The sequence below is a fragment of the Vipera ursinii genome (assembly GCF_947247035.1).
Source record: "Vipera ursinii genome assembly, chromosome: 3".
Lineage (NCBI taxonomy): Eukaryota > Metazoa > Chordata > Lepidosauria > Squamata > Viperidae > Vipera > Vipera ursinii.
The window spans coordinates 78,574,677-78,598,490 of record NC_139516.1 but is presented as its reverse complement, the minus strand read 5'-3'; the positions used below and the strand labels follow the sequence as shown (position 1 = coordinate 78,598,490).

The 23,814-nt window shown below is 43.5% G+C and overlaps 1 protein-coding gene across 1 annotated transcript in view; it reads left to right on the top strand.

Moving 5' to 3' along the window:
• Positions 1-5,901: 5,901 nt before the first annotated feature.
• Positions 5,902-23,814, top strand: part of TTLL7 (tubulin tyrosine ligase like 7) — a 71,041-nt gene continuing 53,128 nt past the window's right edge. The window contains exons 1-8 of the mRNA XM_083359041.1: positions 5,902-6,003; positions 6,897-7,028; positions 9,042-9,163; positions 12,881-12,948; positions 19,727-19,885; positions 21,581-21,797; positions 23,045-23,209; positions 23,644-23,802. Of these exons, the coding sequence (XP_083215167.1) occupies positions 5,979-6,003; positions 6,897-7,028; positions 9,042-9,163; positions 12,881-12,948; positions 19,727-19,885; positions 21,581-21,797; positions 23,045-23,209; positions 23,644-23,802 (1,047 nt within the window). The 5' untranslated portion in view covers positions 5,902-5,978. The remainder of the gene's footprint in view (positions 6,004-6,896; positions 7,029-9,041; positions 9,164-12,880; positions 12,949-19,726; positions 19,886-21,580; positions 21,798-23,044; positions 23,210-23,643; positions 23,803-23,814) is intronic.

Here is a 23,814-nt window from a genome sequence, read left to right as displayed (position 1 = left end):
CAATAGTGCCTGTGTTAATTAGCATCCAGCTATCTCCGAACTGGGAAAATATAGTAGTTGCTGACAGCTGGTGCTTAATAGGGCTTCGGAGTCAGAGAGCAGGGTGACAAAGTGTAAGTAGGTGAAGCTAGGGAAATGGTGGGGGTGGCAAATATTTTCAGTTTTTATATCTATCCTCTCTCTTGCAAAACTCGAAAGATATTTAAGCCATATATTTTAATAACTTTGTTTTCTAAGTAAACATAAAAAATATCCCCACATAAACATTGGAATCCTCCAATTAACTTTCATGTTCACTTTTTATATAGGAAGATGGCTTCTTATTTCTTTTGTCTGGCCAACAGGTTAATTTTCTACAACTAAAGTCAGGTTTTTTCCTTAGTCATTGATTTTACGATGTATTGCCAAGGCATTAAGCCCGTTCTCTGGCATGGGGTTCGTCAGAAAATTCTTAATCATTTCATTGCTTGGAATGCCTATTCTGTGGTGGTATAATCCTTAACAATATCAAGGCAACCAGGTTATGTTCAGATCACCCCTGAGGATCATGCAAGAGTGAAGGTACTTCTTTGCAAGTGGAGAACCTGGCTTGTTACACAAAAAAGAAAGCTGTTTTTATCGTTCATCTGAAGCAACCTCAGTTGCTTCACTGTGGTTCTGTTAGGTTTTTTGAAACTATATAAAGAGGATATCAAGTCACTAGCAAGCCAATTGTTGCAATCCTGAGGGGCTCTTATTGCAACCCTCCCTTTGCTTTTTAGGTCTAGCAGCAGCTGTCACTTCACTCCCAAGAAGCCTTCTTGCCACTTTGATGACAATTAGAATTTGTCCTTGTGCCCTGATCATGTGTTTCATTTGGTTTGTGGCAGTGTTTTTCCAACCTGAGCAATTTTAAGATGTGTGGCCTTCAATTTCCAGAATATTCTAGCCAGCATAGTCTATGGGATTCATTCCCTTCCAGGGGTGACTGCAGAAGAGTGTGTGTCTCTCGTTATATGTGAAAAAGTACAGATGGCAGTCACAATCGGGCGATCAAAGCTCAGCTTTTTAGGTGGGGTACATTCTGTAGTCAGGGCCACCATCTTGACATTTTTTTCACACATACTCTCTGCCAAGTTTCCAACGTATGTGCTTTTCAAGTGACTCTGAGGCATTGTTTACCTTAAAAGTCCTTTATTAGCCTAATACACCGGCAAATGCTTGCTTGAAGGAAGCTGGAATCTGAAATCTCCACCCCTTGCACAATATACTAAAACAATTATCCACCTTTCTAATTTTGTCATTAATCATATTCTCCAATTAATTTAAAGAATCAGTTTCCCTTCCATTAGAAAACCCGCCAAGGTCTTATCTTCTCTAGTTAGAGATGGCCTTCAAAAGTGCAATCCTACTGGTCCCCCCTCCCTACCTTAAACTAAATCTCTTGTCAAGCAATAACATTCGATGTTAGCAGCGCTGACACTCTCCATAGATGCCCCTCAGGCAGGGATAGGGCAGTTTGACCCTTGTGTTCTGTACCAGCCTGCTACCGGCCCTGCAGAAAAGGCAGGGACAACCCCTTTACAAACGGCAAGAGGCTGGAATTAAGCCTGCCAAATTTATTAACATAAAACAGCAAAACAAGACACCAACCATGAAACAGGAGCTATGAAACAGGAACTAATCAAGCGGTTGCCTTCAGCAAACCAGCCCTCCCACACATTCCCCTTTTATACAGTTCAGGGCGTGGCTTCTCTCTGCCTCCTTCCGAGGTGCCCCATTGCCTTCCTCTGTTTACTCCTGATTGACTGCCTTTTGCGTCGGGCGTCCTTGAACAGGGCCAGCTGTGGGTCATCTTCATCCACGCTGTCAGGCTCACACAGCTGGGTCTCCCTTGTGACCAGGTGGGAGGGGCCTGGCTGAGGGCTCTCATCAGCAAGATCTTCAACCCCCTCAGCAACCTCTTCAACACCCCCCTCCTCCTCTGAGTCGTCCAACCTAACTGCTGAACCCACAGGCTAACCCTAACCCTAACCCTAACCCTAACCCTAACCCTAACCCTATCACGAGACAGCAGCTGCTTCTCATAGATTACACTTATTGCTAACCCAGTCATTGTCCTGGTCGTGTGAACTGATGTGCCACATCTCCCACTCCTTTCAACCCACTGTCTCCAAAGCTTTTCAATAGACCAGCTTGTAACTTAGGCCTGCCTAGTGCTGAGCTTCCTTTCACTGGCCGGGTATTTTCGTTCATAGCTGATAGGAGTAAAAGCCCACAGAATCCCTAGTGCAGGTAGTCTTCATTTAAATGACTACCTCATTTAGTGACCATACATAGTCCCCGCAGTGACAAAAATGTAACTAGTCCTCACATTTAAGACCTTCACAGGTCTGTAAACAACGGAAAGCTGAAGTAAGTGAATGCTTTGTTTTAACGACTGAGCTGCTAGTCCCAGTTGTGGTCACTAAACAGGACTCCAGTGCCACCCTTGCCTGTAACTCATGCTTAAGGAGGAAGTAAGAAGCAAAGTGATTCAGCAGTTTCATCATTTGTTTACTTGAATCTGGGACTGCCTCCCTCAGCAACCACCAAGCAACACAAGAAATGTCCAGTTGAGCGCAAAACAGCTCTTGCACCCTGAGTGGAAAGAGCAGCTGCTCATACTGTCTGTGGGTAGGAGGAAGAATCTGGTTTGGGGGCTGCTTTTTTCTAGGCTTCGTGTTTCGATTCCCTTCTGCATTTTTAAATGGTATGAGAAGACAAATGGTGCTTTCTGGCTTGGAACAATTGCAAAGGACTAGAAAGTCAGAAGGGGGAAGTCAGGGAAGCCGAATTAGAGGGAAAAGATTAGGTTTTTTTCAAAGGCATACAGGATATAATTAGACTATTTTTTATGTGTGAGGGAAGCAAGCATTTTGGGACATTGCCTCCCAACTTGGTTTTTTCCTTCAAAATTTTCAAACAAACACATATAAAATAAAAACGAGCAACTCATTGCACATGAAGAAAAAAGAATCCCCCTACAATAAATAAAGACTTTGAAAAAACAAACACCCCCTTTAACTACAAATATATTCCAAGTACACCTAATTTTGTACATGTTTGAAAGGGTATTGTTTATTTTATTTATTTTTTATTTTAATTCCATTTACCGTATATACTTGAGTATAAGCCGAATTTTTCAACCCACTTTTTGGGCTGAAAAATTCCACTTCGGCTTATACTCCAGTCAACAAAAAAACTTACCGAGGACTTGTGCGCGGCCGAGGCTTTGGTGCTTCCGGGATCGCGCGCACCTCTCCCAAGCCACCGCCGTCCGAGACCTGCCGAAGTTTGGGGAGGTTTGGGGAGGTGCGCGCGCACCTCCCCAAACCTCCCCAAACGTCGGCAGGTCTCCGTTCCTCCTGCCGACGTTTGGGGAGGTTTGGGCGCCTCCCCAAACCTCCCCAAACGTCGGCAGGTCTCCGTTCCTCCTGCCGACGTTTGGGGAGGTTTGGGCGCCTCCCCAAACCTCCCCAAACGTTGGCAGGTCTCCGTTCCTCCTGCCGACGTTTGGGGAGGTTTGGGCGCCTCCCCAAACCTCCCCAGGTCTCCGTTCCTCCGCGCAGACCTGCCGACGTTTGGGGAGGTTTGGGCGCCTCCCCAAACCTCCCCAAATGTCGGCAGGTCTCCGTTCCTCCTGCCGACGTTTGGGGAGGTTTGGGCGCCTCCCCAAACCTCCCCAGGTCTCCGTTCCTCCGCGCAGACCTGCCGACGTTTGGGGAGGCTTGGGCGCCTCCCCAAACCTCCCCAGGCGCCTCCCCAAACCTCCCCAGGCGCCTCCCCAAACCTCCCCAGGCGCCCAAACCTCCCCAAACGTCGGCAGGAGGAACGGAGACCTGCCGACGTTTGGGGAGGTTTGGGGAGGCGCCCAAACCTCCCCAAACGTCGGCAGGTCTGCGCGGAGGAACGGAGACCTGCCGACGTTTGGGGAGGTTTGGGGAGGTGCCCAAACCTCCCCAAACGTCGGCAGGTCTCCGTTCCTCCGCGCCCTGCCTGCCTGTTTCTTTCCGCAGCGGAAAGAAGCAGGCAGGCAGGGCCCGGAGGTCCGGAGACCTGCCGACGTTTGGGGAGGTTTGGGGAGGTGCGCGCGCACCTCCCCAAACCTCCCCAAACTTCGGCAGGTCTCCGGACGGCGGCGGCTTGGGAGAGGTGCGCGCGATCCTGGAAGCACCGAAACCTCGGCCGCGCGCAAGTCCTCGGTAAGCTCCGGGCGGTCACTTGCTTCGCGTCTCCTGAGGGAAGGGGGGGGCGACTGGAGCGGGCGTGTTTCCTTGCCTGCTGGGCGCCGCGATTTGCCTGGGGAACGCACGGGCCCCGAATGGCAGCGTGGAGCGAGGAAGCGGACAGCCAGGGCTTCCCCGAGAGCCGCGGCCACACAGGGTATTCCTGTGTATTCAGGCTTGCAAAATGGCGGATCGAGCCTCTGCTGGCGGCAGAGTGATGCACTTAGTAGTGATGCACCAAGAAATAGTGTGAGTAGGGAGAGAGCAGCCTGAAGATCATGTATGTTTCTTTCTCTTTGATGCATTTTTTAAATTAAGGATTTTGATTACAGTATTTAAAAAAACCTAACGCAAGCTAAACCTAAAGCAAAAAGAATAGCAAGAAAGGTTAAAAAGTGAAAAAAAGAAAAAGAAAAAAAGAATATGATAAAGAAAAATAAAATTATTTAAAGAAGTGAATTCTAACCTCATTATAAGTGTAGATAAATTTAATTACTCTTCACCCCCACATAAAGTTACAAATGAATATCTCTTCAGCCCTATCCTTTATCCCTTATCTGCAGATGGTCCTCAACTTGTAACCATCCATTCAGTGACTTCTCGAAGCTCCAATTTTGCTAAAGAGATGGTGTTATGACTGTTCCTCCAAGTTTTTATTTTTTCTATCCCAGACCCCAATTCTTCCATGCCCTGTCCTTCTAATTGGTCACTACTGTTTAATTGAAAAGAGGTAGAGGAGATAGTAAAGATGATTTCCAGTCCACGCTGGTCAGTGTGAGTTAATTAAGTCAAGGTGTACAAATGAAAGCACTTATTTTGGCTTTTGTACACCTTTGAATAAAAGGTTATTATTCTGTCTGAGGTTGACTGTCATCCTAAAATGCTGTGGTGGGAAATTGCACCTCCTTTTTTAAACTGCATAGGTTCCTTTGAAAATTGACAAATATGGCTGTTCCGTGTTATTGTTAAAATATGTGCTTAGCCTATATAATTTTAGATAAATACCAACTTGCAGTGACTAACTTAGAGAACAAAAGGTTGGACGTTGCTTCAAAACAAACATCAGAATAGGGTGGAGAATACAATGCTTGAGTTTCTAAGTGTGGATCTGGTGGAGGATTTCTTTTGTGAAAGATTAAGGAACTAATTGTAGGTTTGTAACTTGATATGTGCAATTTCGTTTCATATGGTTTTTCTGATTCCCCCCTTACATGGATGGAGTTTTTTTTTCTTTAGCCTTAAAGACAACCATGATATATTTACATATTATTTTAAATTATTAAAATAATTTGGGTCTAAGATAACAGACAATATAGTGGTTTTATCTTTTCTGCCTAATAAATAATATCATAAGGAAATCTAAATGCGTTTGGCTTAAATTCAAAAGTTCTCTTCCTCCAATTAGAGTCTCTGTCTAAGATTGTGTCGGGGTTTACTGCAAATGAGATAAATAAACTAAAAAATTTATTCTTCACCTGCCCCTTAATCAAATTTTAAGATGTATTTCAAAGAATTTTTCTGAAAATCTGAATGCTAAAAACTGGTCTGCAAGGAATGCTTTGTAATTGGCACCTTTTTCTATTTAAATACAGGCACCTGTGTTTTTTTTAAAAAAATCTGTATTTTGCTGCAGTCTTGAACTGAAATGGTATGAAAAGAAGATTGGCTTGGAAAGCCTTTTAAAAATTCCTTGACTGTGTGTAGCTCTTCAATTACAGCATCCCAGAGATAATGCCATCCTTGCCAAATGAGGGAGGTAAGCTACTTTATTAGAGAAACCTTATACTTTGGGTTTAACAAGCAACTTATGGGCAGTTCAGATACTGTGTGTATTCTATTCAGTTCTGGCCATACTACATGCATGATTAGATAATGGACCTCCAGGTATAATTCCATTATGGGCTGTGCTGCTTCTCTGTATTTTTTAAAAAGACACAGGGAATTTGGGTACAGAAGAGGGTTTTAAGTACTATCAAGCTACTTCTATATTGGGGCCATGCAGTATTGATATTCTCTATAAAACAACTGCTTTGCACCCAAAGAACTTGACTGGTTCATTAAAACAACTGCATCTGCTTGCCTGTTCATTTAGTTGCAGTAAAAATCCAAGGAAGAGGTGATGTTTTAATGCAAGGGTCCCCAACACCTGGTCCGTGGACCAGTACCAGTCCTTGGCATGCCAGCAACCAGTCCGCACAAACAAGCAAAGCCCCATCCATGGCATGCAGGCAGCACACAAAACCACGCACTCTTCGGTCCGTGGAAAAACCCAAAGGTTGGGGACCTCTGTTCTAATGAGTTGCAAGCAAAAGTTGCTTTTGTACCTCCTGTCATTTTAAAATAACAGTCTTGAATGAAATCTGAAACATACCGCATTATATGTTTAGGCAGGATTGTACATTTACACTGCAAAAAATATCACATGGTGGTTTTTCTGGGGTTGAGAAGATTGTAAATTACTTGAGTGGTGAATACATGATCACTTTAAAATTGAAATTTTTATAATTGGTATTTCAAAAGTTTTGTAACTACTTGTTTAGCTTTGCTATGTTTTCAAGATGTGTGATAAAATGATTTTCTGTATATACTCTGTATTTGCTGGAAAGAGAGTATGGTGATTACTTACTATATCCTTTTTTTAAAAAACAGATAACCAAGGAACCACTTCTTTGACTTTGAGTTCAGGCCTATCCTTCCAAAACTCAATAAGGAGAAAAGTCAGAGAGAAGAAAAAACATGCGACCATTACTGCAAATATTGCTGGCACAAAATATGAAATTGGTAGCGTGCTACATATTCTACTTAATTTACATTTAACCCCATGGTAAAATAAAGGTGGATGGAGAAAAAGAAAGTTGCATAGGCAAAAAAGCTTTACGCTCAAAATATTACATATCAGGGTGTTAATATATATTTTCTTTTATTCCTTGAGAAAGGTCAGAGATGCTTGCTTGGACTTTCATTCAGACTGTGATCACATGTATGCCTCCGTTATAAAATACAGTGACACATTCAGAAATTTTAACAATAGATTAATGTATTTCATCCTAAAAGTTAATCTTGGCATTTAAATCCCATCATAAGTGAGTGGTAACTACTTTAAAAAAATCTTGTTTTGTGGAGTGCTTGGTGCTTTCTGAGTTTGGTTGTTTGCTTGCAGATGTTTCATTACCTGACTAGGCAATATCATCAGTGCTTGTGAGTGTCAGGTTTATATACAGTAGCTTATTGTCCCAATACCAGTGGAGTGGTGCGGTTTTCTCCTGGGTAGTTCCTTGATTAGGCTGTTATTTTCTGTTACCATGGTGGGTTAATGAAATATTTGCAAGTAAACAACCAAGAACAAAGATACCAAGGACTTCACAGTTCAACCCTGAGCTCTATGTATTCTTTTATTAAAAACCTATCCTGCTAGAAAGTTGCATATTTATTAGAATGTATTTATTGTCCTGGTAAATTGCTCTAGCAGCTAATCTTAAAGGTGCTTTTCATCTCCATACACATCTAGCAGCTAATATTTTTCAATATTATAATGCATTAAGTTCAGTGTGGTCGTTCAATTTCACATTAATTTTACACATGAATTACAAAAGAGAGCACATTGTTACTAAACTGGAGCTTAGCATAACAGTTAGGGAAAATCTGTTTTTAATTGGGAGGATTATGATGTGTTGTTATGATCTGTCCAGTCAATGCCATATTCTTACTATAATTACCACTTAGAGTGAAAGTATCATTATGAGGTACTTCATTATTTAGAAGACTTTTATATAAAATGGGACAGGATTCCTTGGTTTTCTTTTTCTCTTTGTTTCATTTTAAGCCTCAGTGGTAACCATTCAGGGTTCTTGAATATTATCTATTATTCTTCCAACATACTGCTTTTGCTTATCTTATAGCTGTGATCACTTAGATTTTGACTGATTTTTCAGTGGGCATCAATGAGGAAAAGTACAAATATTGCCTGTTAATACAGAGCAATTAACCAAGAAGAGAATGAATAATATCTTGTAACTTTCATTATGTAAATTTAGTTAGAAAGGCAACAGCTAAGAAACATTTATAAAGTGAACTCTTGTCAAGAGTTATTTGAATCATTCCTACTGATTCAAATAAAAAATCAACTGGAGGTTTTAGCAGTTTATTTTGAAAGCTAAAAGGTCTTAAGATTCCTTTTATAAAAGTTTTTATTCCTAACGTAACACACAATTATTATATTTCTACAGTAGGGAATATTAGATTTGTGGAATACAGATACTTCCTGATTTACAACCAAAATTGTAACCAGAACGCCTGTGGCTAAGCAAGACAGTTCTTAAGTGAATTGTGCCTAATTTTACAACTGTTTTGCCACAGTTAAGCAAATCACTGCAGTTGTTACATAAATCATACAGTTGTTAAGCAAATCTTCATTTACTTTGCTTGTTGGAAGCCATGAAGGTCACAAATGGCAATCGCATGGCTGCAACCCTCATAAATACATGCTAGTTTCCAAACTCCTGAATTTTGATCATGTGACTAAGGATGCTGTGACTGTCATAAGTGCAAAGACCGGTCGTAAACCACTTTTTTCCAGTGTTGTCACTTTGAACAGTTGCTAAACAAATGGTTGTAATTTGAGAACTGCCTGTATTCCTATTGTGAGATGAAATAATGTGAGTAATTTTAATAGTAATGCTGTGTGCTAATATTATCTGCTGTACATCCACATCTGGAAAATTAAGGTTAGCTGTCTGGATATTCAGAAATCTAATTGTTTATGTTGATTGTCATGTATCTATTTCTGTCTTGTAGTCCGGATAGCAATAGAAGAAATGGGATTTGTCAAGACTCGGGATGAGGATGAGACCGCAAACCTTATCTGGAGCGACTGTGCTGTGCAGCATGAAAAAATTGCAGATCTCCAGAACTACCAGGTAAAAATCAGGATGCACTGAGACATTGATTAAATCAGTAAACTGTTATAACTCCAGGATTTCTCTTAATAGTTCAGATCAATTAATCCTGGCTCAAAATTGGAAACAAACTATTTTCAACAGATACATTTGTCAGAAGTATGATCAAGGTCATGACCATACTTAGACCCAGTACTTTTCAATATCTTCATCAATGACTTAGATGAGGGAATTGAAGGGGAACTTGCAGATAAATTCCATAAGTAAATAAATAAAGTATTCATATATGTTGTACAAGGCCTCAGGTAACCCAGTGATTCTTCAGGGTTACACTTACTGGCTACATTATCTAGTTTTTGTTCCTCCTGTTTGAATGGGGCAGTTGTATCAGTGAAATAGCTCAACAAAAGCACTTGATATATTAGTGTATCCAAATCTGATTATTATTTTTTAAATAGTAAGAAACAAAGAACCATTGTGGACTTCCAGTTTGCCATCGCGGCATTGGCAGGCGCATGGAGGCAAGCTCCGTCTCCAGTGTCTGGTTTTATCCCGCTGGGGGACCTTGGAAAGGGTCGAAAGTCGCCTTGTAGGGTCGATGAGCAAGGAGAGAACCTCCGCTTGATTGCGGAAGGGTGGCAGCTCTTCCACTCGATCCGGGGCAGCTATTCAAACCGACGGGAAAAAGATCGGCGATAGCAATATGGCCCGTCATTCAGCTGCTGACAGCCAAAGTCAAACTTACTACCAAGTATACTGAAAGCAACGCGGATGAAGCTGGGTGAGATTTTATCTTCTCTACCCTAAGTACTTTCCTGTAAAAGCTTTTTGAAGTACTGCTCCCCTGTGAGGAAAGAGGGAAGGGAACTTCTATCCCACCATCTAAGAATAGCAGTGTCTTAACTACCCAGGGGAATTAAGCATAAAAAGAACAATTTTAATTGAATTGGATTTATATGCCGTTGAAACTTGGGGACCCTAAAGTGTCCTATTCTTACTGGAAATTCTTGTTATCTGCAAAAAAGAAATAAAATTGGAAAAGAACCCAGAAAAATTTGAGATTTAAAAAACTTTAAATGGTACCACTGACATCTTCTGGTGAATCTTGGTATGGGAATTTATTTCCTAAAGAGAGTCTTGGCTCACAGCCCAGTCCTAGATAAGACTGTTTTCACCTTGGCACTATTTGTGAGAGAATCAACTGTAAGAGAACAGCTGGGCAATGTAATTGGTGTACTTAAACTGTTAATGTAAACCCTTACTGACTTTTGTTCAAGAAACAACTTCTACTAGAAAGACTGTTTACAAATATGTGAAAGAGATGGACAAAGACCAGCAAAAAATCCTTTCCATGCTAAAAGCAATACATGAAGCTATCCTTTCAGCTTGTGACAAAATGAGACCTAAAATAAAAGACCAAGACACCAGCTTAGATGCACAAAGCCAAATTTAGATTGCAACTAAAGAATCAACCCCAGTTGCAATGTATGGCAGTGAAAGCTGGACCATAAAAAAGGCTGAGCACCAAAGAATTGAGGCCTTTGAACTATGGTGCTGGAGAAGACTCCTGCGAGTCCCTTGGACTGCAATGCGATCAAACCGGTCAGTCCTAGAGGAGATCAACCCTGACTACTCTTTAGGAGGCCAGATCCTGAAGCTAAAACTCAAATACTTTGGCCACCTGATGAGAAGGAAGGATTCACTGGAGAAGAGCCTAATGCTGGGAAAGGTTGAGGGCAAGAGAAGAAGGGGACGACAGAGAATGAGGTGGCTAGATGGAGTCACTGAAGCAGTAGGCGTGAGCTTAAATGGACTCCAGAAGATGGTAGAGGACAGGAAGGTCTGGAGGAACGTTGTCCATAGGGTCGCAATGGGTCGGACACGACTTCGCAGCTAACAACAACAACAAAGAATCAACAATGCAGAAGACAGCAGAAGAAGTGGAACAGCTAAATATTAAGATAGAGGACTCAATTGACCAACAAATACTGCTGATGGATAATCCAGACAAGGAAGTGACAATATTGAAAATGGAAATGACTTTCTATACAAACCAGAAGAAATTTCAGAAAGAAGAAGAACAGATTGAATTGAAGACAAATATACTAGAGCAATTATGGGGGACTGGTGAGTTTAATGAATACAAATGGGCCAGTCCTTACAGAAAACTGGCAATCAAATGGTCTCCTTTGATTCAAATAACATATAAAAATGGAGGGAGATTTATTTGATGATCTAAAAGCGCTGATGTGGAAGCCTAGTTGGCAAAGGAAGAAAGCTACAATAAGGTTGAAAATTGGGGTTTTGATTTATTAGAGGGGATTTTATATTCTCAATTAGAGAGTTAAAAGGAGATGCTGAGATAAGGGGAATCTGGGCTGTTAGATTCAAGATAGTTGGAAATTAGTGGAAAATAAGGATTTGCATTGAAAAATTAGATTTAAAAGGGAAATGAAAATTAACTATCAGGAATATGTTTGATTTATTGACTAACCCAGGCAATATATATAATGGTTTTGATCTATTAAAAGGGGATATATTATTATTAAGTAGATGATTTAATATGCTGGGAAATAGAAAATTTTTAGGAAATAGAACAATATTGTATTTAAATAGGTAAAATGTGTATTTTGGATATTACAATTTTTATGAAGTGAGATAAGGGAAACCTTGGTTACCCAAAGTTTGAAAATTATGAATATTAAAGGTTAATTGGGATATTGATGAAAAATTAAAAATTAAGTAAAAATTAACAACAGGATATGAATTGTTTTACAAAGATTAATAAAAATATGTACAAGCTAAAAAAATATTGATAAATGTAATAATGATGTTTCCATTGAGTTGATATAATTAGAAATGTACTAGTTTGAATATGAGATAGTAAATATTAAGGGAAAAAGAGAAGAAATATTTGATGGTGTAACCTGAGATTTGTACTAAAGATTTTGCTATTTTATTATTGTTTAACCCCACCACCATGTTGCTTTGTTAAATACTTAAATGTAAAACTGGAAAACCAATAAAATAGTATTAAAAAAAAGAAACAAAGAGCCATTGTTTTCCTAACTGATAATTTGTTCAGGATTTCAGTGATCTGGGACCAAATTCCTAAACAGAGAGAAAGACTGTATTATATTAATTACCCTCCATGTAAGATTGCTAAGAAGCCTGTGCAGATAGTTGTCGCTTAGCGACCACAATTTGGACTGGCAAGTTTGCAGTTAAGCACCGCAGTTGCTAAGTAGAAGATTGTGTGACCATGGTGGGTTTATGATGTCGCTTTCCATTTGGTCATTAAGCAAGACATCACATGATAGTGTATTTGCAATTTTACTTTCACATTTTCTAACTGCTTGTTGGAAGATGGTTGTGAAGCACAAGAATGTCAATCACATGACGGTGGGACACTGATGGTTGTAAATGTGTGCTGCTTGCAAAGCACCCAAAGCATGATCAAAAGACTGATATGCTGCAATGGTCATAAATGTGAGGACTGGTTGCAAAGCTGTTTATTTTAATCACTTTGAATAGTTGCTAAATGAGTAAGTTGGTTAGCGAGCAATACCTGTACATGTTTCTGGTCAATACACTACTAAATGTCAGAAGCTTCAGAACATATTTAATAATATTATCTTGCAGTTATGGTTATTGACTGATCTTCAGGTTTAAGATGTATCAGCTTTGTATCAGGAGTATCTATTTCAATGTGTATATTCTGCTTTTTTTTTCTTCCAGAGAATCAACCATTTTCCTGGAATGGGGGAAATCTGTAGGAAGGACTTCTTGGCACGAAACATGACCAAGTAATTTCTTTCTTTTTCTTTTTCTTGTTAATAATGCAGAACTATTGGTTACAATGCAGGTTAAGAAGTTTAAATATAGCTACTGGTTTGTTACTGGATGTCCAAGTAGTCATTAGTAGTTTCTGAATGTCATCCAGTTCCTAAGGATGGTCCTCTACCAGTCTTTGGTGATTCTTCCAAAGAGCCATGAAAGATGAATCTCTCAATATCTACTCATCAGGGCATCCCATATGTCCAGCAGCTGCAATAAGTAATATTTGATGTGCAGGAAGAACTACACAAGAAAATTGCATGCTTTATGCCTTAAACGTCTTGAAAGTGCCTAGTTAGTCTGCATGGCTTTTTTTGGCCGGGTCCTGGAAAGGTTTCGTTTTTAATCAGTTTGATTATGTTTTCTTTGAGTTCATACATAACCAACAGAAAAATGTATTTCAAATTGGAAAAGTTGGAAAAAAAATTTTTCTGTGTAAGGAATTCTTCAAATACGTCCATCTTGCAAATATACAATCCATTTTTATATACCGTATATACTTGAATATAAGCCGACTCGAATATAAGCCGAGACCCCTAATTTTACCCCCCAAAAATGGAAAAAGTTGGTGACTCGAGTATAAGCCGAGGCTGGGAAATGCAGCAGCTCACCTTATGCTCCTCTCCAGAGATCTTCCCTCAGCAGCGGCCGGCAAAGTAGCTCGCACGCGAAACAAGCCCGGCAGAGGAGCCGGAGCGGCGAGCAGAGGCGCCCGGCCCAGATCCTGCAAGGCCCGGCCGAGACACGCCCCCAGCAGCGGAGCTGCTCCGGCTCCTCTGCCGGGCTTGTTTTGCATGTGAGCTACTTTGCCTGATGCTGAGAAGACCCGCTTGGGCACTCGGGTTGCTGTCAGTCTCCGCAGGCCCTTCTCGTTTCCAGGAACGTCAAGCGCGCTTGGCTCTCCACCCCCATGGCAGGGCAGGGCAGGGCAGGGCAGAGACTTGCTCGCCCTTCTGACGGCCCTGAAGAGAAACAAAGGGCTTGCAAACTCCCCGCGAGAAGCTGGGCGAAGCGCGCGGCTGGGCGAGTGTGTGCCTGCGCGCGTATTTACGAAAGAAACGCTCCGAGAGTTCTTCTTTCTCCGCCCCCTTGGGGGGAACTCTAGCGACTGCTGTAGCCGCGCTTCTCTTCTCGGCTCCGAAAATAGGGATTTCTACTCTCTCTCTCTCTCTCTCTCTCTCCCCTCCCCACCCCGCATTCTCCTGCCTCTTCGATTGCGACAATAAAAGGGCGAAGGGTGCGCTGGTTTCTTCCTCCTTCCTCCCCCCCTCCCCTCCCCTCCCCGATTGTCAGGTGAGGCAGCTGGAGGTCTGGCCGGGAGATTGTAGCCGTTTTGAAACGCCGCGTCTTGAAACGCCCGATCAGCTGATTTTCGGGTGGAAGAGCCGCGGCTTGAATCTGTTTGCATCTGCCTGAATTAGACCGAAACGGCCTGAATTTGACCAGAGTTGCTTTGTAATGGCTGGAGGAACTGCAGAGGAGGTCTTGCCGGGAGATTGTGGCCGTTTTGAAACGCCGCGGCTTGAAACGCCCGATCAGCTGATTTTCGGGGCGGAAAGAGCCACGGCTTGAATCTGCTTGTATTTGTTTGAACTTAACCAGAAACGGCTCGTAATGGCTGGAGGAACTGCGGAGGGAGTGAATGCTCCAGCCTGGAATATTTGGAAAGGCTGGGGGAACCGGATGAACTGCAGCTTAAGCGACTGTTGCCGGAGGAGCCATGGCTTGAAACGCCCCAGTTTTGGGGCAGCGTTTGCTTGTTCCCTCCCTCCCTCCCTCCCTCCCCTTTCCCTCCTCTCTAAATCCTTCCTTCCTTCCTTCCTTCCTTCCTTCCTTCCTTCCTCCCTCCCTCCCTCCCTCCCTCCCTCCCTCCCCTTTCCCTCCTCTCTAAATCCTTCCTTCCTTCCTTCCTTCCTTCCTTCCTTCCTTCCTTCCTTCCTTCCTTCCTTCCTTCCTTCCTTCCTTCCCCAGCCCTAATCCAGAAAGTGGAAGGAAAGAAGAGTAAAGGCTGGGCGGAGGAGGAGGGGAAGTTTAAAAAGGGGGCGGCGTTCCCTTTAAAAAGCCGCCCGCCACGCCGCACTCCCTCGCAGCACTCGCGGCGGCTGGCTTCTTGGCTCCCGGTCTCCCCCAGGCTTCCCGGCTGTGATTGGCGAGCGAGCCTCCCGAGCTCCGGCGGCCGTGACATCAGCAGAAGCGGAGCAAGCAAAAGCGAAGGGGGAAGGAAGTTCACCAGCAGCACCTCGAGCCCGCTCCGAGCGCTGGCGGACGCGGAGCCGAAAGAGAAGCAGCATCTCTGCGCGCCCGGGCTGCTGGGGTGAAGTTGCAGCCGCCGCACCAACCAGCCGAGGAGAAGCAAGAGAAGGAAGTCGCCGCCGCTGCCCAGGCTGGGTTTCCTTGAAGGCTGCTGTTTGCACCCGGGAAGGAAAGTGCAGGAAAAAGGGCAAAGTGGCGAGCTAGCCCGGCATTCAACGTTTCTTCGCCGCTGCCATCCCCGAGAAGGCGAAGGGCTCCTATTTACAGCCACCCATCCGAGAGAAAAGCGGCTGTCGGTGCTTCGTCGGCCTTGATCCGGGACGCAGCCTGACCTCCCCTCGTCCCGGGAGACTCTCGCTTCCCCCCACCCCCCACCCCCCACCCTCCCTACATCCCGAGCCTTCCAGATCTTCGCCTGCCTACTCGCGAGCAGGCATGTTTTCCAGCCAATCCGGGCCTGGGAGCAGGGCGCCGGCGGCACGTCCACTTTCCCCGCACTCTCCGTTCAGACGGCGCCCTTTGAGCCTGGAGTGATGCGGACGTCGGAAAAGGGCGCCGGGCGAAAACAGCGAAGCGGGATCGCCGCGTGCCCCCCACCCCTCCTCCTCCTCCTCTTCTTCTTCTTCCTCCTCCTGGTCGGCTTGACACCCCCATTTCGGCTGCTTCGCAAACTGCTTCCTCCACCCCACCCCACCCCACCTCACCCCTCCCCGCAAAAGATGCCGGGGTCGACAGCGTTTTTTCTACCCGGAACAAGCAAACACGCAGGCAACCCTGCACTATTCAGCTCAGTGAAGTCACGCTTGAAACGGCTTGAAACGCCCGATCAGCTGATTTTCGGGGCGGAAAGCGTGCGGTGTTGTTGTGTTTTTTTTCCTCCCCCCGAAAGTGAACGGCAGCTTTCCGTACTAGTGTATTGGCATGTCAAGACACCAGCACAAAGACCAAGGTACAAGCAGCTCTCCTTCAGTCATTATTGAAACATTTGATCAGCCCAACTTCTTCTTCTTCTTCTTCTTATTATTATTAAATCTGTTTTTTAACCAAGCGTGACTTCACTGAGTGGGGGGAAGCGAGAGTCTCCCGGGACGAGGGGAGGTCAGGCTGCGTCCCGGATCAAGGCCGACGAAGCACCGACAGCCGCTTTTCTCTCGGATGGGTGGCTGTAAATAGGAGCCCTTCGCCTTCTCGGGGATGGCAGCGGCGAAGAAACGTTGAATGCCGGGCTAGCTCGCCACTTTGCCCTTTTTCCTGCACTTTCCTTCCCGGGTGCAAACAGCAGCCTTCAAGGAAACCCAGCCTGGGCAGCGGCGGCGACTTCCTTCTCTTGCTCCTCCTCGGCTGGTTGGTGCGGCGGCTGCAACTTCACCCCAGCAGCCCGGGCGCGCAGAGATGCTGCTTCTCTTTCGGCTCCGCGTCCGCCAGCGCTCGGAGCGGGCTCGAGGTGCTGCTGGTGAACTTCCTTCCCCCTTCGCTTTTGCTTGCTCCGCTTCTGCTGATGTCACGGCCGCCGGAGCTCGGGAGGCTCGCTCGCCAATCACAGCCGGGAAGCCTGGGGGAGACCGGGAGCCAAGAAGCCAGCCGCCGCGAGTGCTGCGAGGGAGCGCGGCGTGGCGGGCGGCTTTTTAAAGGGAACGCCGCCCCCTTTTTAAACTTCCCCTCCTCCGCCCAGCCTTTACTCTTCTTTCCTTCCACTTTCTGGATTAGGGCTGGGGAAGGAAGGAAGGAAGGAAGGAAGGAAGGAAGGAAGGATTTAGAGAGGAGGGAAAGGGGAGGGAAAGGGGAGGGAGGGAGGGAGGGAGGGAGGAAGGAAGGAAGGAAGGAAGGAAGGAAGGAAGGATTTAGAGAGGAGGGAAAGGGGAGGGAGGGAGGGAGGGAGGAAGGAAGGAAGGAAGGAAGGAAGGAAGGAAGGATTTAGAGAGGAGGGAAAGGGGAGGGAGGGAGGGAGGGAGGGAACAAGCAAACGCTGCCCCAAAACTGGGGCGTTTCAAGCCATGGCTCCTCCGGCAACAGTCGCTTAAGCTGCAGTTCATCCGGTTCCCCCAGCCTTTCCAAATATTCCAGGCTGGAGCATTCACTCCCTCCGCAGTTCCTCCAGCCATTACGAGCCGTTTCTGGTTAAGTTCAAACAAATACAAGCAGATTCAAGCCGTGGCTCTTTCCGCCCCGAAAATCAGCTGATCGGGCGTTTCAAGCCGCGGCATTTCAAAACGGCCACAATCTCCCGGCAAGACCTCCTCTGCAGTTCCTCCAGCCATTACAAAGCAACTCTGGTCAAATTCAGGCCGTTTCGGTCTAATTCAGGCAGATGCAAACAGATTCAAGCCGCGGCTCTTCCACCCGAAAATCAGCTGATCGGCGTTTCAAGACGCGGCGTTTCAAAACGGCTACAATCTCCCGGCCAGACCTCCAGCTGCCTCACCTGACAATCGGGGAGGGGAGGGGAGGGGGGAGGAAGGAGGAAGAAACCAGCGCACCCTTCGCCCTTTTATTGTCGCAATCGAAGAGGCAGGAGAATGCGGGGTGGGGAGGGGAGAGAGAGAGAGAGAGAGAGAGTAGAAATCCCTATTTTCGGAGCCGAGAAGAGAAGCGCGGCTACAGCAGTCGCTAGAGTTCCCCCCAAGGGGGCGGAGAAAGAAGAACTCTCGGAGCGTTTCTTTCGTAAATACGCGCGCAGGCACACACTCGCCCAGCCGCGCGCTTCGCCCAGCTTCTCGCGGGGAGTTTGCAAGCCCTTTGTTTCTCTTCAGGGCCGTCAGAAGGGCGAGCAAGTCTCTGCCCTGCCCTGCCCTGCCAATGGGGGTGGAGAGCCAAGCGCGCTTGACGTTCCTGGAAACGAGAAGGGCCTGCGGAGACTGACAGCAACCCGAGTGCCCAAGCGGGTCTTCTCAGCATCAGGCAAAGTAGCTCACATGCAAAACAAGCCCGGCAGAGGAGCCGGAGCAGCTCCGCTGCTGGGGGCGTGTCTCGGCCGGGCCTTGCAGGATCTGGGCCGGGCGCCTCTGCTCGCCGCTCCGGCTCCTCTGCCGGGCTTGTTTCGCATGTGATTCCGGGCCAGGTGCTGCTGAGGGCGAGCAGAGGCACCCGGGCGACCCCAGCAGCATCAGGCAAAGTAGCTCGGCCGCGCGCAAGTCCTCGGTAAGTTCTTTTTTTTTTGTTGACTGGAGTATAAGCCGAAGTGGATTTTTTCAGCCCAAAAAGTGGGCTGAAAAATTCGGCTTATACTCAAGTATATACGGTACATGTAATTTGAATGCTTAATTTGATTTTTACTTTACACTGAGAGAGTCACTACCATTCAACAGTTAAATTTACAAGCATAAAAATAGTTATCCTGAGGTAATGCCTTGTTTTTTCCCTCATGTCTATTGTGTTTATGACATTTTTTATCAAAGTAGCAGAGAAGTATAATTAGAACTCAGAAAGCTGCTTTATATTGACCTGAGCTATAATCATGGTGTGAGTGTATGTTTGTGCGTTAGATAAAACTCTTAGTTCTTAGATTTTGTGTGCTTTTTAAAAATAGTAATAATAAATAGATTAGGATTAGTAGAGGTTAACACATCTATTTGAAACATTACTTTAAAAATGAAGTCAAACTGAAAACCAACAATTTTGCTAGCCAGTTTGGTCTAGTGCAGGGGTAGGTAAGCTTGGCTCTTTTATGACTCGTGGACTTCAACTGTGTCAGTTATACAACCAACCATTTTATGATCATCACCCAGTTATGACCATGATAAACAGGCTCTGTTACAGTCGTAACTTGAGGACTACCTGTATAAAAAAATGTGGTGTGTATTTAAGCAAGACAATAAAGCAATTCTACAATCCTGAATCGCAGTACTGCCATTACTTGGGATCTATAATAATCTAAGCACAGTTATAAAAATAGTAATGGTGATTGTGGGTTTTTCTGTTTTTTTATTTTGAAGTGTTCTTTCTACAATTACTAGTAGCTTTTGTAACAGGCTCTCTATTGTACACAGACCCTGACACTCTTGGCTGCAATCCTGGATCTGCAGATGGCCATTTTTGCAGGTTTTGTACCCACATGAGCTATTAGTAATTGTATATAATGTCTCAGCCAAATTAAAAAAGATGACAGGAAAGTTGTTCAGATTTTCTTCTTGTTTTGCTTTGCTTTCTATTTATTGTAAAGTGACGAGTACCTGGTGTGTATCAACATATCTTTAGTATAACCTTTGGGTATATGAAGATCCTTATTTACACCTGCCATTTCTGTGGTAATTCTTATAGAAATCTTATATTTTTTCTGCCTCTTTAAAGGAAATAAATTGCAAGCAATTTAATGTACACTTTTGTGTACATTACAACCGTCTCATTTAACGTGGGATATTTTGGGCTCTGTTGTGGTTGTAAGTCGAAGTCTAGGGTCTAGGTAGAATATGTTTTCCTTTCTTCAGTTTGCTGCTGCTAAATCAGATTGAAACCACAGATATGAAAATGCACTGCTCCTTTGGTTCTGTTTTTCAGAATGATCAAATCTCAGCCACAGGAGTATAGTTTTATTCCTCGGACGTGGATTTTTCCAGCAGAGTTTACCCAGTTCCAGAACTATGTAAAAGAACTGAAAAGAAAGCGCCGACAGAAAACGTTCATAGTCAAACCAGCTAATGGAGCAATGGGACATGGGTAGGTGCAGTAGCAACCCAGTGGAGTCCTTTCACATCACTACGCTTGTTTATATAATTGGAATTATAATTAGATATCGAGGTTCTAAAAATGTTATTCATTAATAACCAGGACAATAAGCAGGCTGTTGATGCTGCTATTGGGAACAAATAGTGGACTGGATTTGTTGGTTTTCTTTCCATTATTAGAAAGGTACTAAATATAAGATTATATGGGACGGGGTGGCTCAGTGGGTTAGGACGCTGAGCTTGTCGATCAGAAGGTCGGCAGTTTGGCGGGTCAAATCCCGAGTGCCGCGTAGCAGAGTGAGCGCCTGTTACTCGTCCCAGCTTCTGCCAACCTACCAGTTCGAAAGCACGTAAAAATGCAAGTAGAAAAATAGGGACCACTACGGTGGGAAGGTAACAACGTTCCGTGCGCCTTTGGTGTTTAGTCATGCCGGCCACATGACCACAGAGACGTCCTCGGACAAGCGCTGGCTCTTCGGCTTTGAAACGGAGATGAGCACCGGCCCCTAGAGTTGGAAACGACTAGCACGCATGTGCGGGGGAACCTTTACCTTTAAATATAAGATTACATTTGTCTTATTATACCATCCATATACAGGTGGTCCATGCTTAACAATGCTAATTGGGACTGAAAATTCTGTCATTAAGGGAGTACGATCATAAATCAAAAAACCCCAAATGACTGTGTTGCTTAATGATAGTAGTTCTGGCAGTTCTGGTGCTGTCATTAAGCAAGGATCACAAGCATACCACATGACTACAATTTCCAATTTCCTGTTATTATAGAATTCTTTATTGGCCAAGTGTGATTGGACACACAAGGAATTTGTCTGGTTCCTAAGCTCTCAGTGTACATAAAAGGTATAAGTAAATCGTGATCATAGTCATTGTAAAAATTTCATCATAAATCAAGATACAACACTTGGTGATAGTCATAGGATACTAGATAAGCAATCAACATAAATCATACAAGGAAACTAGATAAAACAATACAAATTGTAAGATACAAGTAACAAAGTTATAGTCACAAGTAGATAAGGAGATAGGTAATAGGAAAGATGAGAGGAATCATAGTAATACAGCCTTACTAAATAGTTTGACAGTGTTGTGGGAATTAGTTGTTTAGCAGAGTGATGGCATGGGGGAAAAACTGTCCTTGTGTCTTGCAGCTGAATTCTCCATTTACTTTGCTTATGGGAAAGTTGGCAGGGTAAATCTCTAATCACAATCACCTGACTGTAGGATGCTGAGAAAGCCGTAAGGACAAGATGCAATTATAATTATCAGTCATTCAGCATTGTTGTAAGTTTGAGCAGTTGCTGAACAAGTAATCATTAAATGAGGATTACCTATTATAATCTGTTTATCATTTAGCAAACAAATTTATGTAATTGCCCAACTCACACACAGCACAGCACAGCATAGCACAGCACAGCACGGCACAAGAATTATTGGTGATCGATATTCAAACACTTGGTAAACTATACAGTATAATAGATTTGGTATAATAGATTTGGTGTACATGCCTAAGAGGTAGGTTTGATAAACCTGGCTTAAAGCAAGTGAAACCAGTATCTACTATTTAAGGGACATTATTTTTTATAAATAATTATAAATAAATAATTATAAATAAATAAATAAACAGAATGGAAAGTCTTCATTTTTTTTCTTTTTTGCCTTTTATCAGGATCTCCCTTGTCAGAAATGCAGAAAAACTTCATGCTCAGGACCACCTAATAGTTCAAGAATACCTTGACAAGCCCTTCCTTATGGAAGGTTACAAATTTGATTTAAGGGTGTACATTCTGGTAACTTCATGTGATCCACTTAAAATATTTTTATATAACGATGGATTAGTGAGAATGGGCACAGAGAAATATCATCCACCTAATGAATCAAATCTGGTAAGTAAAGGTTTGGGTGAATAAAAATAGTGCAACACTATATGCTTAGGCCAGGGGTCAGCAACCTGAAACAGTGAAAGAGCCACTCGGAACCGGTTCCCTCACAAAAGGAAAAACTGGGAGCCGCAAAAAATGTCGTGCGCATGCGCGTACATGCGCACATGCGCAGAACAGGGTTTGACTGAAGAGTGGAGCCAAGGCGAGATATGCACCTACCCTGCATATTTGAATTGATTGGTTGAACTTTTTTACTCCCACTTTTTTGGGGGGGAACTGCACATGGCAGAGGACTGGGAGCCGCAGGAGACGGCTGAAAGAGCCGCATGCGGCTCCGGAGCCGCGGGTTGCAGACCTGTGGCTTAGGCAAACCCACTGTATATATTGTAATATATTGTGATATATATAGCTAGGTATTGATGGCAAGAGAAATTGTTTTGGAATGATGATATTTTGCTTTGTTTTTAATTTCTGTTGAGTTGAGAGCCAGAAGAATACAATGGTAGAGGGTGTCAAAAGCTGCCTCGAGAGGCCTAAAAAAGCCAGGATGGGTCTACAACCTTCATCCACAACCCAGCGTTCTGACAAAGCTTATCCACTAGTGGGATCAGTGCCATCTGGGTTTCATGTTCAGTCCTAAGCACTGATTTAAAAAGGGTCCAGCAAATTCATTTCTTTTAGAATTCTCCATGGGATTAGGTTTAGCCTTTGATCCTGGAGACAATATACAGATTTCATGACTAGGTAGATTTATTCTTCATCAGTTTATTTATTTTACCAAATTTTATGCCAGCAAATTTGAATGGTTTGGTTTGGCATATCTAAATAAGTTTTTCCTTTTGTTGATCCTGAATTTCCAACCTTGGTGTTTCATGAGATAAATAAATTTAGATAGATAAATAAATTCGATAAACAAATTACTATTAAATAACTATTAAATTGTATTCTGCATCAAGGAAAAAACTTGCCAAGTTGATTTCCCCCCCCCCACCATCATGCATATTTTTTATTCCAACTTTTAAAAAATTAAATCTGTATGTGTATTTGCTCGTTCATTTTAGTCAATAATCACTTACAACTGATTACAATACCCAACTTTTTTGGATTTATCCATTCTTCCATAAATACCTTTTTTGCAATGTAAAAATAGTTTCATTATCAGCATCTTCATTAAGTCTCTCTTTAAGTAGAACCGTAAATTCTCTTTCTCTACTTGTCTCTCAGGAATCACTTTCTCATTTTTGTTTCAGAGCCAGTTATATATGCATCTGACCAACTACTCTGTGAATAAGCATAATGAGCATTTTGAACGGGATGAAACAGAAGATAAAGGCAGTAAGCGCTCTATAAAGTGGTTTACTGAGTTCCTGCAAACAAATCACCTTGACGTTTCCAAATTCTGGAATGATATTTCAGTAAGAGAAAACTAATACGCAATAGCTATTCTATGTTTGGTCGTCGTAATGCTCTGTACCGTTCCTCCTGAACTGGGACATAATATGGATTTTGATGCAACTGAAGTCCTTATTTAATTTTTTTTTATACGGTAGAACTGTTATATGTAGAATCTTGCCATTATGTCAAAGAGGGGAAATGGGCAAAATACCAGACATTCCCCCCCCCCAAGAAACTGAATAATGTTTTGAACTAATTATTAGAATCCTTTGGCAGTCCTGATTAGATCCTAGATATTATTTGCCCTTGAATTTTTGTGATTTAGAGCCCAGCCGACAATCAATTCTTGTTTTGTTAGAGTCTGTCTTATTTTGCAGTTTTTTCCCCCGTCAAATTCAAATAAACACAATCATGATGCTATTCTGCTGTCCTTATCTTTTGCACAATCTCTCAGGAGTTAGTGGTGAAGACACTTATAGTAGCAGAGCCACATGTTCTTCATGCTTATCGGATGTGTAGACCAGGGCAATCTCCTGGAAGTGACAGCATTTGCTTTGAAGTTCTGGGATTTGATATTCTGCTGGACAAGAAACTCAAGCCATGGCTACTAGAGGTGAGCAGCTTT